Raw genomic sequence first — 14820 nt, 5'->3', positions numbered from 1 at the left:
TCGCTCTACTAAGCATGGTGATGTAGTTTCAATTCTCAAGTACTATATTTAAAAATTCCTCTTCTCTACTGTACTTGTTATGGATAGCACCACTGGTGAATATTCAGAAGAAAACGAAACCCCAACTCGTGGTTTTCCTGTCATTGTTCAAAACTCTTATGCGTCAAATTTGGAATCATCAGCACTGCAAAAAATGGCGTTCGACAGCGATTTCGCAGAAGACATAAATATGAAAATGAGAATTCCACAAAAATTAACTGTTGGTGCTTCACAAAATGATAGCAACTCAACTACCAATGGGTACATTCCATCACAAAAACATGGAGCGTATGAGATGGAGGTGCCAGAAAGAATCGTGGTTTCTGGTGAGATTAATGAACAGAATATTTTAAATTCTCCAATCAAAAATAGACGATTTTTAAATTTTGAAAAAAAATTGTCCGTCATGTAGAATTCTTGTCCACTTAGCTATTTTCAAGGCAATAATAAAAAAGCAATAAATGCAGATTAGGATTTTTATTGGAAAGACGAAAACGTTGTGCCTTGAACACAAGCTGCCATATAGTTGCTGAATAACTTATTGTTCAGACATATATTGGGATTGAATAATTTTTCAGACCAGAATATAATTTGTGAGAAATAAGTTTTTGCAAACCAAGAAAGAAAAAAAAGCGTCATTCTATTTAAAAGTGTGATACCTCAGTAGTGTTGTCTTTCTTACATGCTAAAAAGGTTTGAGTGTATAAATCTATATTTATGGAAAGTTATCTTATTAAATTTATTGTCTTTAAATCAGTTCAATTTTATGAATATAACCTTATTAAAACAGAAAATAATTTGTTTAGTTGGTGAGGATGGTGCCAGATATGGCCGTTCTAATATTTCAATCTCGCGAGATGATCTTTATGGCGATAATTTCCCACAAAGGAATCCAAATGATTTATTATCTTTAACAACACCACCTCGGAAACTAACTCTGGAAGAAAGAGATCTAGACACTCTTGACGTGAGTAAAAATACACAGACAGGAGATTAGTTGATGATTTTCGTATTATTGATTATTCTATGTACAAGAAGTGTTTATCAGAGCTGTCAAGTTAGGGATAATTTACAGTCAGACTCAAATTGCCAACTCCAGCTTCAAACACTGAATGATATCACTTTTGAAAATACAAATTTTTGCGTATGTAAGCCTTTAGGAATGCTTGTTCAACTTCTTAATTTTTTTTTTCATGGAAAAATTGACTTATTGCCATAAAAAAGTTTGAAGTTCTGACTCCCAACTCTGAGGAAACCAAAATTCAGACTCAATTGAAAGCCTACCGAACTTCACACAACTTGTGGAGTCACAAGTTTGATAGGTTTTCAATTGGTTAGGTTGTGGACCGCAACCCTGATATTTATCATGATTTTTTATGGCTTGATAAAGTACCGTACTATTGTTCCTTGGAAAAATGAGCCCTTTTCAATGACTCTATGACGCAAAGTTTTTGTTTTCTTGCATAACCATATGTGTAACACAAAATAAAAAGGTATTGTTTTTGGAAGAGGAATCTTTTTCTCCACGACTGTACACGCCAATATTATTACGATTATTATGCACCTAGTGTTTTTCTATTAAATTTTATAATGAATTTAGGTTTATCTGAAGATTTGTAGTCTGCTCATAACTTCATAAAATTTTACTTTATTTTTACCATAAATGCCATTTCGTGGTACCAATCAGATGTTTCCATTTTTACATTCTCATATACTTCAATCAATAGTATTCTGTGGGTTTTAACAACTTGGTTGGGAATCATATTAATGATAATCAGAAAATCATGCATAAACTCATCTGATCATTAGAATAAAATGAATTTCTGAATTACGAGTCCGACCCCAGTTCCATAAAAGCTTTCAAATCAATTTTTAGATTCAAGATTCCCAACAAGATATCAGTGTGACGAAAAGTGAAACATCACACAAGTCAAAAGAATCAGTCAGGTAAGATTCTGTCTCTAACTGACAATTTCAACAACTTTTTCTTTGCAAAACCTTTTATTGTAGGATAGAGATTTTGTAGTCAATGATGACCATTATCAGATTATATTCTATATATTTTGTTCTTTATTTCTGCCGCTTGTAGTACTGTATCACAGCCGCCAAGTAAAGGTAAGGAGTTTGTTAGATCATCTCATAATATGAATGTCGTTCCTGGAATTGAATATGAAAATATGATTCCATTTGGAAATATTCGTGAAGCTTCTCAAAGACTTTATGAAACGATTGTAGGAGTTTTTGATGACGATCGCACTGATTTACCTGGCAATCATGCTGTTCCTGATATGGATGGATCTCCTGGGAAGTCTGCCCAATTGACTTCTATTTTCTCCGCTGATAACAGGTTTTTCCTGTTTTGTTTTGTCATCTATTGTATCAACTGTCATGTTATATGTACAGCATCTTGTTCTCATCTTGAGTTTCTCTTCAGTTCAAACCATTACTTCTGCAGTGTTTGACGAGCATTGTCTTCTTGAATTATTGAAAACAGTGGCTACATATACTGCCTTTCTACTTAAGTAATGGACCCCTCTCTATCTAATTTTGAGTATTTGGATATGAAAGTCCTCAATTGCCTCTATGTTTACCCAATTCTCATCTGGGTAACTTTGAATGCACCATGCGTCGAGTATGCAAGTATTACCTTACCATGTGAATATATTCCAGTATTCATGGCTTCTGTCCATTTGAACATTGCTCTCTCGTTTTTGTTATCAAAAATAACTTTAAATTTTTTTACTGAGCCCCCGTTTCTTGGTATTGCGCCATATTTTGCATGACTACTCTTGCGCTTGTCTCTCGTGCGTTTTACCTTTTTGAGTTGCTTGCAGTCAATGGTTATATTTTGTCAATAAAAGAACGAAGAAAGTCAATGGTTATATTTTGTCAATAAAAGAACGAAGAATGCACACAATATTCTACTTTAACTCAAACTCTGTTGTTAATCAACTCAATTTGAAGCATGGATATGTGTAGTACAATAATGTCTGTTTTACTAAGAAATAGAATTCTGTGCATCCCACATATTTTCTAATGTACTTATTCGAATGTCTTAATGTTTATTTCTACTGTTCAGTGTTTATGTCAATGCTCTGATCTGTTACAAAGTAATCACTTCTATGATTTATTTCACTCTTTACATACTGTCCCTGAACTATATTGCAAAGATGTTTCTACTATAAAATGGATTTCTAGTGTTGATGAAGGTTTTTGATTTGAGACTTGACTTGAAACCTACAGTTTGGATGAAGTGCTATCACATGTTAAAATTGTATAAATAACTATAGAGAATTTAATCATATTACATATTTACTATCTCTCACTCGAAACTACTGTTATATTCTCATTAGAAGAAGAATTTTGATTTCTCAGGTTGTTCATATAGAACAGCCCCTGTAGCTTGTCTTGAATTTAATGAATATTGTCTTATTAGTATTAAAGTGAGCCTTTCATATATTTAGTGATGTCTTGATGGGCCCAGTCGTACCAGCAGTTCATAATGAATCAATGGAAGAACTTGATGATGTTTCAGTGTTAAGAAGACAGGTAAATATGCAAGGGTTACTATATTGAATGAATGGTGTGTCCTTTCCATGTGTACACCATGGCCTTTTATATTAATAGAATACCAATTCAACCAAAGAAATGTGCAGACTTGTTATGCAGGATGCTATATCAAGTAATCTAGCAATCCTCTCGTATATATAATCAACAGTGCAATTGCTTCTGTGTTATTAATACTTATGAAGCCATTCATTTTTAAAATATATAGTGTAAAGGAAGTTTTAATTGTAGGAATCCTATTTACTTGAAAATCTTAGATGTTCGTTTTTATTCAATTTTAGGTTTTTAAGCTTCATCATCGAATAACTTCCATAGAGAAGCAGCAAGAAGAAAAGTCTAAACGTGATTTATATGTTTATGCAGTCACAATTGCATTCTGGTTTATAAATGGATGGTTTTTATATAGTTCTAGAAGACCTTACTGATGTTCTTTATATTTCTACTTTTGTTAGTTTGTCATAAACTGCTATTGCATTCAAGCAATCATGTCACATACTAATTCAGGAAGTTTTCAGTTTAAATGTTTATGTGTCTTAATGTGTGAATAATCCCGATGTCGAGTTTTACACTTGCTCTATTAAATAGTGCACATTTGTCTATTTGGATAAATCATTAGATTACAAGATTGCAGGGTTTATTCAACAAAGATAATATTATTAGTTTGTCTAATATGTGTATGCATGCATGTCCCATTGATCTATATGCACATTCCAAGGATGACACTTTTTCATCTTTCCTTCTCTCTTTCGAAACTGTGCTTTTGCTTGCAGATATATACAAACCTTGATCTGAGAAAAAAATATTAGACAATTTGTGTAATTCATTCTATTAACATGTATTCGACAATTTATTACTTTATTTATTTCTTCTTCGACGCTTTGGGATATTTGGAGGGAAGCTGCTTGGTCTATGAATAATACCGAGATACTTGAAAATCTGGCATCTTTGTCAATTACATTTAGCTTTTAGACTAGAGATTACCGTAATAAGCTTCAAATGGCAAGTTCTGTGGTCCAGTCTTGGCAGTACTATGAAGTGGTCTCACGCTGGCAATTGCTGTGTATGGAATTGAAATATTATGACGCACAAAACAAAGACATCTTTGCCATTGTTAAGTTCCCAACCCAAAGTTACCATGAGTTGTAGCTATTCTTTGACTTCAATTTGTTGATGAAAGACTGTACTGTACTTCAAACTTATTCCATTACTCTTAAATGCTTCATAATTGTAGTGATTTTCAAATAACAGGTTGTGGCTAATATATTATTTCATTTTCTTTCTGGCATCGAATACATGTTTCAAATAAACTTTGTTGATTTATAGCAATATCACATATGAAGATTTGAGGATGACAATTTCACTACCAATAGCGGGGCACAGATGTTCGTCTCTGCTCAGCGCTTCCGCGTCTCTTATTTGCCGCGCAAATATTCGATCGCAAGTTTATATACATACCTAATATTTGGGTTGATTTTATCCAAAAATTCAAGTTTCTTCACGGAGAGAATTTCGCATTTGATTAGTTCCGGGAGCCGGGCAGGCTTCGTCTGATCTTGGAAATTACATCCCGTAGAATGCGGATAAAATTATGAGCAACTGTGATGGAAAAGACGCCCATTAAACATATCTATATTTCAAATTGTTCCCCAATAGAATGCAACATTTGAATTCTCGTCTAAATATATTCCAAGATCATGAAATTATAAAAGACTAATGGGAGGAAAGGGTAAACCCGACATCACAATGCGTTTCTATTTCAGTTACGCTGCCAATAATTCCATTGTGACGTAACTATTAAGATATACAAAATCGCATCATGAAGACGCCTTTTCGTTATGTCGTCACTTTCTAATCAAACGTCCGGGTAGCCATTATTCTATCATAATATTTATACTGACGAAACAAGACCCAAATTCAAAAATAATGATGACATCAGAATAACTTTACTCATGTATTATGATACGAATACGCGCCAAACAACGTACCGGATGATTCCTGATCAATGCCGAAAATAAATCAAGGTAAGTTTCATTTATTTAATAATCTGTGCTGTTGTCTTTCTATTTCCTTTATCGTAAAACATGGCGTTGTTTATTCATTATGGCATTTGGGTATATTTGCTCTTCGACGTGCAAGCCTGTTGGCAAACGTTGCATGAAAAGGAGTGTAATGATCATTTGAGAATTACAGTTATCCTTGTAGTGAAACATTTTGCAACATAGATTGGATTATCTAAGCTCAGATTGATGTACCTCGGTGTTGTTCTAGCGAAGTGGTTTCCAATTTTCGGGCCATGAGGATAGCCCCAGAGCTTGGCGTAAATTAAAACAAATAAATGAACTGACAAAGAGCAAAAAACTTGGCCTGATAAGCGGCCTCGTTATCTCTTGTACGTGCGCGTGTGTGTGACACGAGGATTCTTAGAAGGCAACAGAGATTAACCCTCTCTGTGGCATCACTCACTAAACAATGCTGAACAAGCGCTAACCCTAGTTTTGTGGTAGACGTCAAAAAAAAAAATTATACCTCATTATTGCAATCTTAGTTTTTAAAGCATCATAAAATAGTTCGCGACCATGTTTTATGAGTTTCATATTTTTTGTCGCAATCACTATAAATCGTTGGCTACGAAATCGATTTTTTTGTTTGTCACTGCTCACGCGTGCCGGTAAGTTCTTGCCCAACAAGCGCGACAGAAAATGAACCCTGACTTTTCATGTACCGTACTCTAAAATTCTTTTGAAGTTAATCTATAATAAAATGAATAATGATAAATTTTTATTATTCAGTTATGACGTAGAATTGCGCCGATATCAATATTGAAGGTCAACATGCAGTGATATATTGCTGTTTACTTTTCAGAAATGAAGAAGTTTGTGCATTCCAGGTGGAAGGAAAATGAGGTTAACCCCGATTCTCTCTTGGAAGAAGCTTCTGATGTGATCACAGGTTCAAAAGAGACCGATGACACAGTTTCAGTTAGTAACCATGAGGTTGGACAAGAAGTCTTGTCGACGAACACCAAAGAAACATCAAACGCTAGAAACTTGTTTGATGACGTGTTTACCGAAAAACGGCGTTTGGTGCGAAAGAAACGCTATCCTAGAAGACGTTACAGAGGGAAAGATATGCGTTTGCAGGCGTTGAAACAACTAGAAGATGGGCCCGATGAAAATGTGAGAATACAGAATGATACAGGAGCTACAGCAGAAGACGATGGTGACTCCAATATTTTTCAGAGACCCCAGTCGACCTATAGTGTTCTCATCAGCGAAGCTTTTGTTAGCGAGAAAAGTTCCGTGCTGAGTGTCCAAAATATTGTCCGTCTGTTAAAAAAGAAGTAAGTATATTGAGTCATATATGAATATTTTTAGGAATCGTGTAAATGGCGACTCGAAAAATTAGGAATAATACCACCGATATTTTCAATCAAAGGAGGAACAAAATCATTTGCGCGATAATTTGTTCTGTCTAACCCTATACAAATATATTAATATAATATTGAGAATTTATATTTTTTACTCGTATTTGTTATCACTTTAATTTTGATATTTTCAGGTATCCATATTTTTACACGGTCAAATCGCTTGTAAATTGTGTAAACCAAGCTCTACAGAATTGCAAAAAGTTTGAGAAAGTTTCACCAGCAGTGTGGAGTTACAACGATACAACTCCATTAAAACTTAAAGGTACTGTTTAATATGTTTTCATATATACTTATTTGTTGATTGTTAGGCATCATTTTTGCTTTAATAAATATTCTTCTATGTTGCATTCATTTAAAAAATGGTGAATTTCAGTTTGTAATTTTAATCGAGCTCTTCGATCCCTGGTACATCAATTTGTAGGCACATATTATTGTACCCGATGGCACCATCACCGCGACACATGTCATTCGTTGAGCTTTATTTTCTTGAAATTGTTACCCGCCCGATTGCGCAATGTTTCGTAACAACCAGAAAAAATGATAAAAAATTAAATGACTACTGGAGATACTACCATCTCTATGTGCTGAAATTTGAAATTGATTAGTCCAGTAATAAGAGGGGGAAAGCGATTTTATGGGGCGAAAGCAACACAATCGGTAACGATTTAATAAGACGATACACGGACGCAGTTAGTGTCCTATAACTTCTCTCATTTTTCCGCAGGGCGGACTTGGCGTCCGGGATCAAACTCTTTGTCCAAACAAAAACACCATGAAGGTAAAAGCGAACGACCACCGCGACGGCGCTCACAGCGTACCAGGTCGAGGAAGCGTCCGGAATTTTTGAATATTGAGTGGAACAAAGAAAGCAGAGGTTCCAATAAGAAATCGAAACTTCAGAGTGAAAGAATGGACAAAAATAAGAAGCACCAGAGGTAAATTGCTCCACACGTTATTTATTATGTAAAAGGGATAATAAAAAAGGAATGTCTCGTTCAATACGTAGTTGATTTACCGAAAACTATCTCCTTGGTATACTATACGGCGATACGCCATCAATTCCTAAATTGAAAAAAAACATTGGTTTATTTCTTTTGAACTGACCACGTGCATTACAAAATATTTTACCTATGTCTTATTCAGTTCTGCAGGCAGACAACACCGTTCTAAATACGACACTATGTCACCACCAAATAGTGAAAATGATGAAATTGTGGTGAAGTCGGAGGTGGGTAGGCCTGATTAATATATTATAATTGTTGGGTAGTACAGAAACTGGCCTAAATAATGTATGAATAAAAAGTACTATTTAATTTTGAGGTGGTATCCTGTACCTCTTTTAATAAGTTATATTTGAATAGAAATGCAGTTGAATATACAAATAACAATAAAGCATTTTCCTTAAGATAGTAAAAGCATTATTTTTTGTAGGCATTATTTACAGTATATTTGCCAGTATATTTACAGGCTAACGTTTATTTTCACTTGTTATCTGAAAATTACAAAGCAATTTCAAAATTCTTACACTACAGATTGTATAATTTTCTGCTCCACAGAAAATGGTGAAATTCTGATAATATTGTATCTGTAAAATATGATAAATATTCTTTTGTTTTTATTCAGCCTAGTGACGATGTACAGGAATATTACTTTGCCGACAATAGTCGATCACATAGTGCTAATCGTAATCAGATGTCTGAAAGCCAATCTAAGGAAAGAATTATGGAATATAATAAAAAAGTTCTAGCCGATGCTATCAATAAAATTATAGAAGAAAACGAAAAGTGTCTAAAAGTAAGCAAATGTGCGAAAATTGAAATAATATTTTATGTTTTTGTTGTCGTGGGACGGTTCCAGCAATTATTCAGCGCATAGTTATATCGTACTGAATCTCTCATCTCATTGCATCGGTGAAGTTAGGGAATTGGTTCAAAATAAATCTTACTGATCAGAGCTAGAACTTAATATCTCTAGCATGATATATTCTTTTATAACGAAAAAACAATAAAAACTGTAGGACCTGGGATTGTTACCGGAAACTCCAGAATCAGAAGTTGTACAAGATAAGAAAAATAAGGATGAACAACCAGCCAACACAGTCACAAATTCAAAATCAAACGAACAGTCTGGATCAAAATCGGCTGATACTACTTGTCGGTCGAAAGAAAAAATGATGAAATATAACAGCGAGATTCTTGCTGAAACAATAAATAAAGTAATCATGGAAAATGAAAAATGCTTGAAGGTGAGTTATATGCCGATTACAAATTGTGAATTATTGTTTACGAAACTTTTGTGGAGTCGAATTTTGGTACTTTTTTGGCGCAGTAAAAGCTAAAATCGAATTTTCGGACTCTGCGTTGAAGTTGGAGTCAAATTTTTGGAACCGGAATTTTGTAATTCTTGATAACGGGATATGATGTAAAATTTATTGGCTAAGATAGAACAAATTCGACTAACGCCAAAGTGTTCAGACTCCAGATTATGTTAAAATGAAAGTTTGCTGAAATGAATATATAACTTTCTTGTCTCAAAACGAGCCAATGGAAATTGGAGCTCTCTACCCTGCTCGTTGATATTTGTCCACTAAGTGCGTCCATGATATATATTGCTATCATATTTGTAGCGGCGATACTGTGACTATATTAATTGAACCTGCCGGACCAAATTCAAAAAATACCATCAGATATGATTCGCTCGCTAATGACATGAGAACTGCAAACTGCCATCGACAAAATGTCTCCTCGTTATATTTATTCTACAGATATCATATCGGACTGTGTTCGTGCTTGATTGGCTGAAGGCTATATCCGTTTACCGCCCCTCTTTGGGAGATTTTTTTCATTGTTATTGAGTTATACTTTTGGATTTGAATCGTGACATACTGATTGGTTGATTCAAAGTTGGTAATATCGTCAATGATTTCAGAGTTTGGGTTTGTTGCGTGATGATGAGCAGACTTCCGGCATTTCTTCCGGTGCAGAAAGAGAGGACGAGCGAAAAAAGGAAGAAGATACCCACAAGTCATCAGTAAATGAAGATTTCAATACGCCAATTGAACGCAGTCGACAGCTTCTGAAAAATGCAATTCAAGACGTGATTTCAGAAGGCGAAAGTGGTGCTCAGGTATAATATGCATATGAAATATATTTTTATACGACTTTTCTCACGCTTTCCACTCAGACCAGAGCTCTAATACGTAAACAGCGTCCGGTTCGACATTGCGTAACGTGGTGATCACTGGTTATCAAGGGTGTCCCATACTTGTCGCAGTTGCATGAATCTCACCTTATGACCCTTCTGTTATATTATATCTATCCTAACCCAGATAATGGCATGAATCCCTCTGTATATGCTTACTATACCTATTTGTCCAACAATATATTACCATTTTAAGTCACAACAGCGGGACACAAGACTTCTGAACCCGTGATCTTTTAACTTGCAAGGGCAACACGGTTGAAGCTCTAACCCGGGGGTGTGCAACCTGCGGCACGCGGGCCAAATGCAGCCACAAGGGAAAATTATGCGACCCGCGAAGAAGTGCCGATTTTGAATGGTTTTGCGACCCGCGAACCTAAACCTGAGTCCAATTTATTATCTATGCCTATGCCGTTACAACTTCCCAACAGCTATCTTGTGTGTAGCAAACAACGTATGCCATAAGATCAATATTCAAAAATTTTGTTCCTGCAGCTACAAGAAATCTTATGTTAAATAAAAGTGCGACTTGCGATTTCACCCAGTAATTTGTTCCTTGCCCTCCTCTGTTAAAAGTTGCACACCCCTGCTCTAACCCATATCATGCGAATACGGTCATAGACCTATATATATATTTACACATATATATTTAAATTAAGCGATCCAGGATTGCTATTGGGCAGTAATGTTATCTTCTGATGATCTTAATCGGACACTAATTATTCTTCTACCTAATACCAGGAAACTACTGCACTCACTGATAAGCACGAACGATCACCTGATGATTTTCAAACCTTGGACTTGAGTATGCGTAAATCTTCGAAAAGTCGCAATGAGTTTGCATCGACATCTCAATTTCAAAAAATCGTCAACAATCCATCACAAAGAGCTTGTAGCAGCGAAAATATTCAATCCGCTTGTGCTTTACCACACACTGGCAATACCCGAGGATATCACGTACGTCACGGAAAGAGAATTTTCCCGCGTTTTAATGGATCACGTGATCAACAACAGCCTTGTAATTCAAAGTATTTGGAAACCTATTGCGAACCTACGCTTAACAAACATTTTAAATCAAAACGTAATAATTTACATAACTGCAAACCTGTGGATTTATCATTAGATGAAAAAGTCGACAAGAACGCCGAAGTTCAAAGTTTAAATCCAGATAAAATGGAAGAATCGGTAGCTTGTTTACATGACAAAGACGATGACACAAAGAAGGTTACATCTCCTAACTCATCTACAGAAACAATGAAAATGCCGATTGACACTTGCGATGATTTAAATTCGGATTCGCCTTTCGATTCAAGTGACGAAGCAATGATCGAGAATGCATTTGCTGAATTCGCACAGAAAAATTCAGAATTGGATGATATTGTGGCTTTGATTGATCCCATGTTAGTGAGCGGTCGTTCGTCACAGGAAACCAGTTCGAGTGTCTTGGATAATACTTTCAAAAACCTATTCGATTTTATCAATGAGGACACGCGTGATGCAGGTAACTGGCACGATGACGTCAACAGGACAAGTCCGGATTTGCTATGCTCGGAGAAAATGAAGGATAGCCCGGATAAGGATACGTCACATTCGGGTATTGTAATATAATCGTAACTTTAACTATAATTAAACACGAAAGGTACCTGTGGATCGTTTCGATAAGTTGTTTTTGTTTTGTTTTTATTCTTTTATCCGCAGCTGATGGATCAATCTTTTTTTTTGTCAAATTGTTAGTACTTTAAGATGGTTGGCGCCGCTAAATGGCCTTTACCTTTTTTACGGTATAAAACTGCTACCAATACATGAAGCAATACCGTATTAAATGGGAATATTGTGTTTTTAGCAGATTCTGTCTGTCTTTATTTTAAACTCAAGTCGTAACCTCTTTAAAAATTATACCCCTTTCCAAAACAAATCTTTGATTTTCCTTATTGTTAAATTCCAATTTACTAACATGTTCTTTACTGCATTCCGATAATATTTGTGTATTCTCTCATGAAAAAAGCTTGATTTTGTCTCCTAAAAGTACAAAGTCACATCTAAAAATAACAGTTTTCATATATATATATTAAACTAGGTGAATGTATTGATGTGAGCGACGATGAAAACAACCCCATGGCGACACAAAACATTTGTACGCAAACAAGTCCAGAATTCGTAAAACCGTCTTCTTTAAAATCGCCTGTGACTCCAAAGATAAATTCCGTGTTCAGCATAACGAAGGAACGAAATCGGTTTACCGCGGCAAAATCATCTTTGGATCTAGAAGAAACTTCTTCTTCATCCTTACAACAAGTAAACGTTGTTGGGATATCGCCTTCAGAAAAGGTGGGCAAAGTTACCAAGTTGACAATGCAATATATACCCGAAGCAAATTGTATTGCAAAAAAGAAAACCAAAAGGAAGAAAAGTTCGAAATCGAAAAGAAATAAAGTGAATGAGAATCAGGTGAGATAATAACAAGAAAAACGTACAATTTTTTTTTCAAGACCTGGATAATTTTTACTAACACTTAAATGTCTCGCAATTTTGTAAAACAAAAATGGAATTAATGTTCCACTAGCAGTGTACGAAAACCAATTTTGACACAGTTCCATCTAATTTCGTTGAAATAAGAAGAGAGATTTTTAATTGGACTGCTAATTCTAATTAAATTAAACTTGGGTCTAGCTAAATTACCATTTATTAAAAAACGACACTTCCCATGGATAAACCAGTACATTGTTGACTCTCTTTAGTCGATCACAAGATAAATTACCAAATATATTACACCCTACGTTCGATGTTTGCTTGGGTTCACAGCGCGATAGCCTAGTGGTGCCAGTCACAGGGGTGGGCAGGGTTATTGGAGCAGGGACCAGGGATTTTGCCTATCTAGACTGACGAGTCATGTAAGTTTGACGTTACATTTTATTAACAATATTTACAGTGTTACAAAAGCAAAAGTGGAAAACCATAAGCCTCGTGCCGAAACTGAATTTAAAAGCAATATCAACAAATTCCTTTAGTTATTTTTAATTAAAACATCAAAATTTGTTTTCAGTTTGGTTGTGGCAGCATCAGGCGCGCCAGATTGAATTACCCAACGGGCCGGATTTTGCCCGCGGGCCGTAGTTTGCCCATGTCAGTGCTAGAGCCTTGGGCCTCACTATGTTTGTTTCGCCCACATATGATATATTAAATTGGGTAGGCAAGTGTCTTACTGGAGAGATTGTTCTCTCTTCTTAACTAGTATTTCACAACGTATCGTCGGCTGCATTTTCAACTTGTTCGGATCAAAATCTCAAGATTTCTGATGGCATCATAGCTTAATTTAAGTAGAATTAACATTTCATTTTCGATATTTCAGTCACGTTACATCAGCATCAATCGACCACCATATCAACAATGTTTGAATACACCACGACATACACACACCAGTTATCGATACGTTCCACCCTACCAATGGAAAGTTCGCATTGGGGCAGCCCCTCAACCCGAAGTAGCAAAATCACCCATTTATGTGACACCCATGTATGTAGCAAATACTCATCAACGCCACCAAGTGCATGCACCGTTGCCCAATCCTACCGGAAGCCGATTTTACACCATTGGAAATTCCGTTCATGTTGGGACATCTGAGTTACAACCTACTAGGTTTGTTGTCCCTAACAACAGAAATGATGTCAGATATAGGATTCGTGGAGCAAATGTCTTCCGGTTTCCGACTTCGTAATAAAATGAGGTCATTTTGTTAGTAGAAGCAATATGATCACCACGTGTTCTTCGTCAAAATAACTAAACCGAAGTCCGCAACTTATTCTGGCAAACATTACTCAAATTTCTTTCAAGTCATAAATTTCATTATGCTACCTAAAAAAGACTATTTGTGAATTGGTGAACATGGTACAGAAATGGTACGATCGATTATTGGTGTTAATTAATATCAATATGTATTAGAGCGCTGATGGCTGTAAGAAAATATACAAGGTGACCCCGAAACTTAACCCAGGTCATTTCGAACATTTACCAGAAAGAACATAACTTGTGTGTAAAGCGGCCTAGATTACTGAAAACGTTTGGATATTATACACAAACAGAAGTTCAAATGTTAAATCAATTTTCTCCATTCTTATAGAAATAATTAAGAAATTGAATGTTCTGTTTTTATGGGTCAATATTATAGCAAACATATTATTGCATAAAAATTTTACTTTTGAAGATACTCGGCTCGGTATCTGTACTTGGTTGTTCTATTTCGATATCGTTTTTCACTGAAATTCATTTTAGACGGATTTTGTTTGTTTTTGAATAAGCGGTTAAAGTTAGACTGTCACTCATTTTGTAAAAAAAAACGTTTCTTTGGCATTTTTCGAGTTTGTTTCATTTCTAAAGAAAAAACTAATGTTGTAAAATTAGGCATCATTAGGCATAATAATAAATAGTGGAAGATAATTGATTTATCCTTCATGTAAGTCAGAGTGGCCTTGCTGTAAGATCCACGATCTAGCTACGTATTTGACGGTTTTTGCGTTTCGATTTTGTAATACGGATTACATACGATGTTGCTACGGTAAACAACAACTGCGCACATTCCGGCCTAACTC

The 14820-nt window shown here is 35.4% G+C and overlaps 2 protein-coding genes across 3 annotated transcripts; both read left to right on the top strand.

Annotated features, from left to right (window-relative positions):
• Positions 1–62: 62 nt before the first annotated feature.
• LOC120338790 (mitochondrial fission factor-like) lies at positions 63–4913 on the top strand. Of its 2 annotated transcripts, XM_039406741.2 has the most exons (5): positions 63–365; positions 846–1006; positions 1916–1986; positions 3504–3588; positions 3888–4913. In XM_039406741.2, the coding sequence occupies exons 1-5, from the start codon at positions 80–82 to the stop codon at positions 4029–4031; spliced, it is 747 nt and encodes a 248-aa protein (XP_039262675.2). In that variant the 5' UTR covers positions 63–79; the 3' UTR covers positions 4032–4913. The 2 variants fall into 2 exon arrangements, with proteins under 2 accessions (XP_039262675.2, XP_077972090.1); XM_078115964.1 differs by lacking the exons at positions 3504–3588; positions 3888–4913 and adding an exon at positions 2129–3410.
• Positions 4914–5085: 172 nt separating this feature from the next.
• LOC120338789 (uncharacterized) lies at positions 5086–14561 on the top strand. The gene is made up of 11 exons (XM_039406740.2): positions 5086–5627; positions 6469–6946; positions 7165–7295; positions 7758–7968; positions 8177–8261; positions 8657–8827; positions 9051–9278; positions 9962–10159; positions 10976–11828; positions 12312–12682; positions 13584–14561. The coding sequence occupies exons 1-11, from the start codon at positions 5609–5611 to the stop codon at positions 13947–13949; spliced, it is 3111 nt and encodes a 1036-aa protein (XP_039262674.2). The 5' UTR covers positions 5086–5608; the 3' UTR covers positions 13950–14561.
• The last annotated feature ends 259 nt before the right edge of the window (positions 14562–14820 follow it).

Source organism: Styela clava, chromosome 9, assembly GCF_964204865.1.
Source record: "Styela clava chromosome 9, kaStyClav1.hap1.2, whole genome shotgun sequence".
In the NCBI taxonomy this organism is placed as follows: Eukaryota; Metazoa; Chordata; class Ascidiacea; order Stolidobranchia; family Styelidae; genus Styela; species Styela clava.
This window is presented reverse-complemented; position numbering and strand designations above follow the sequence as displayed.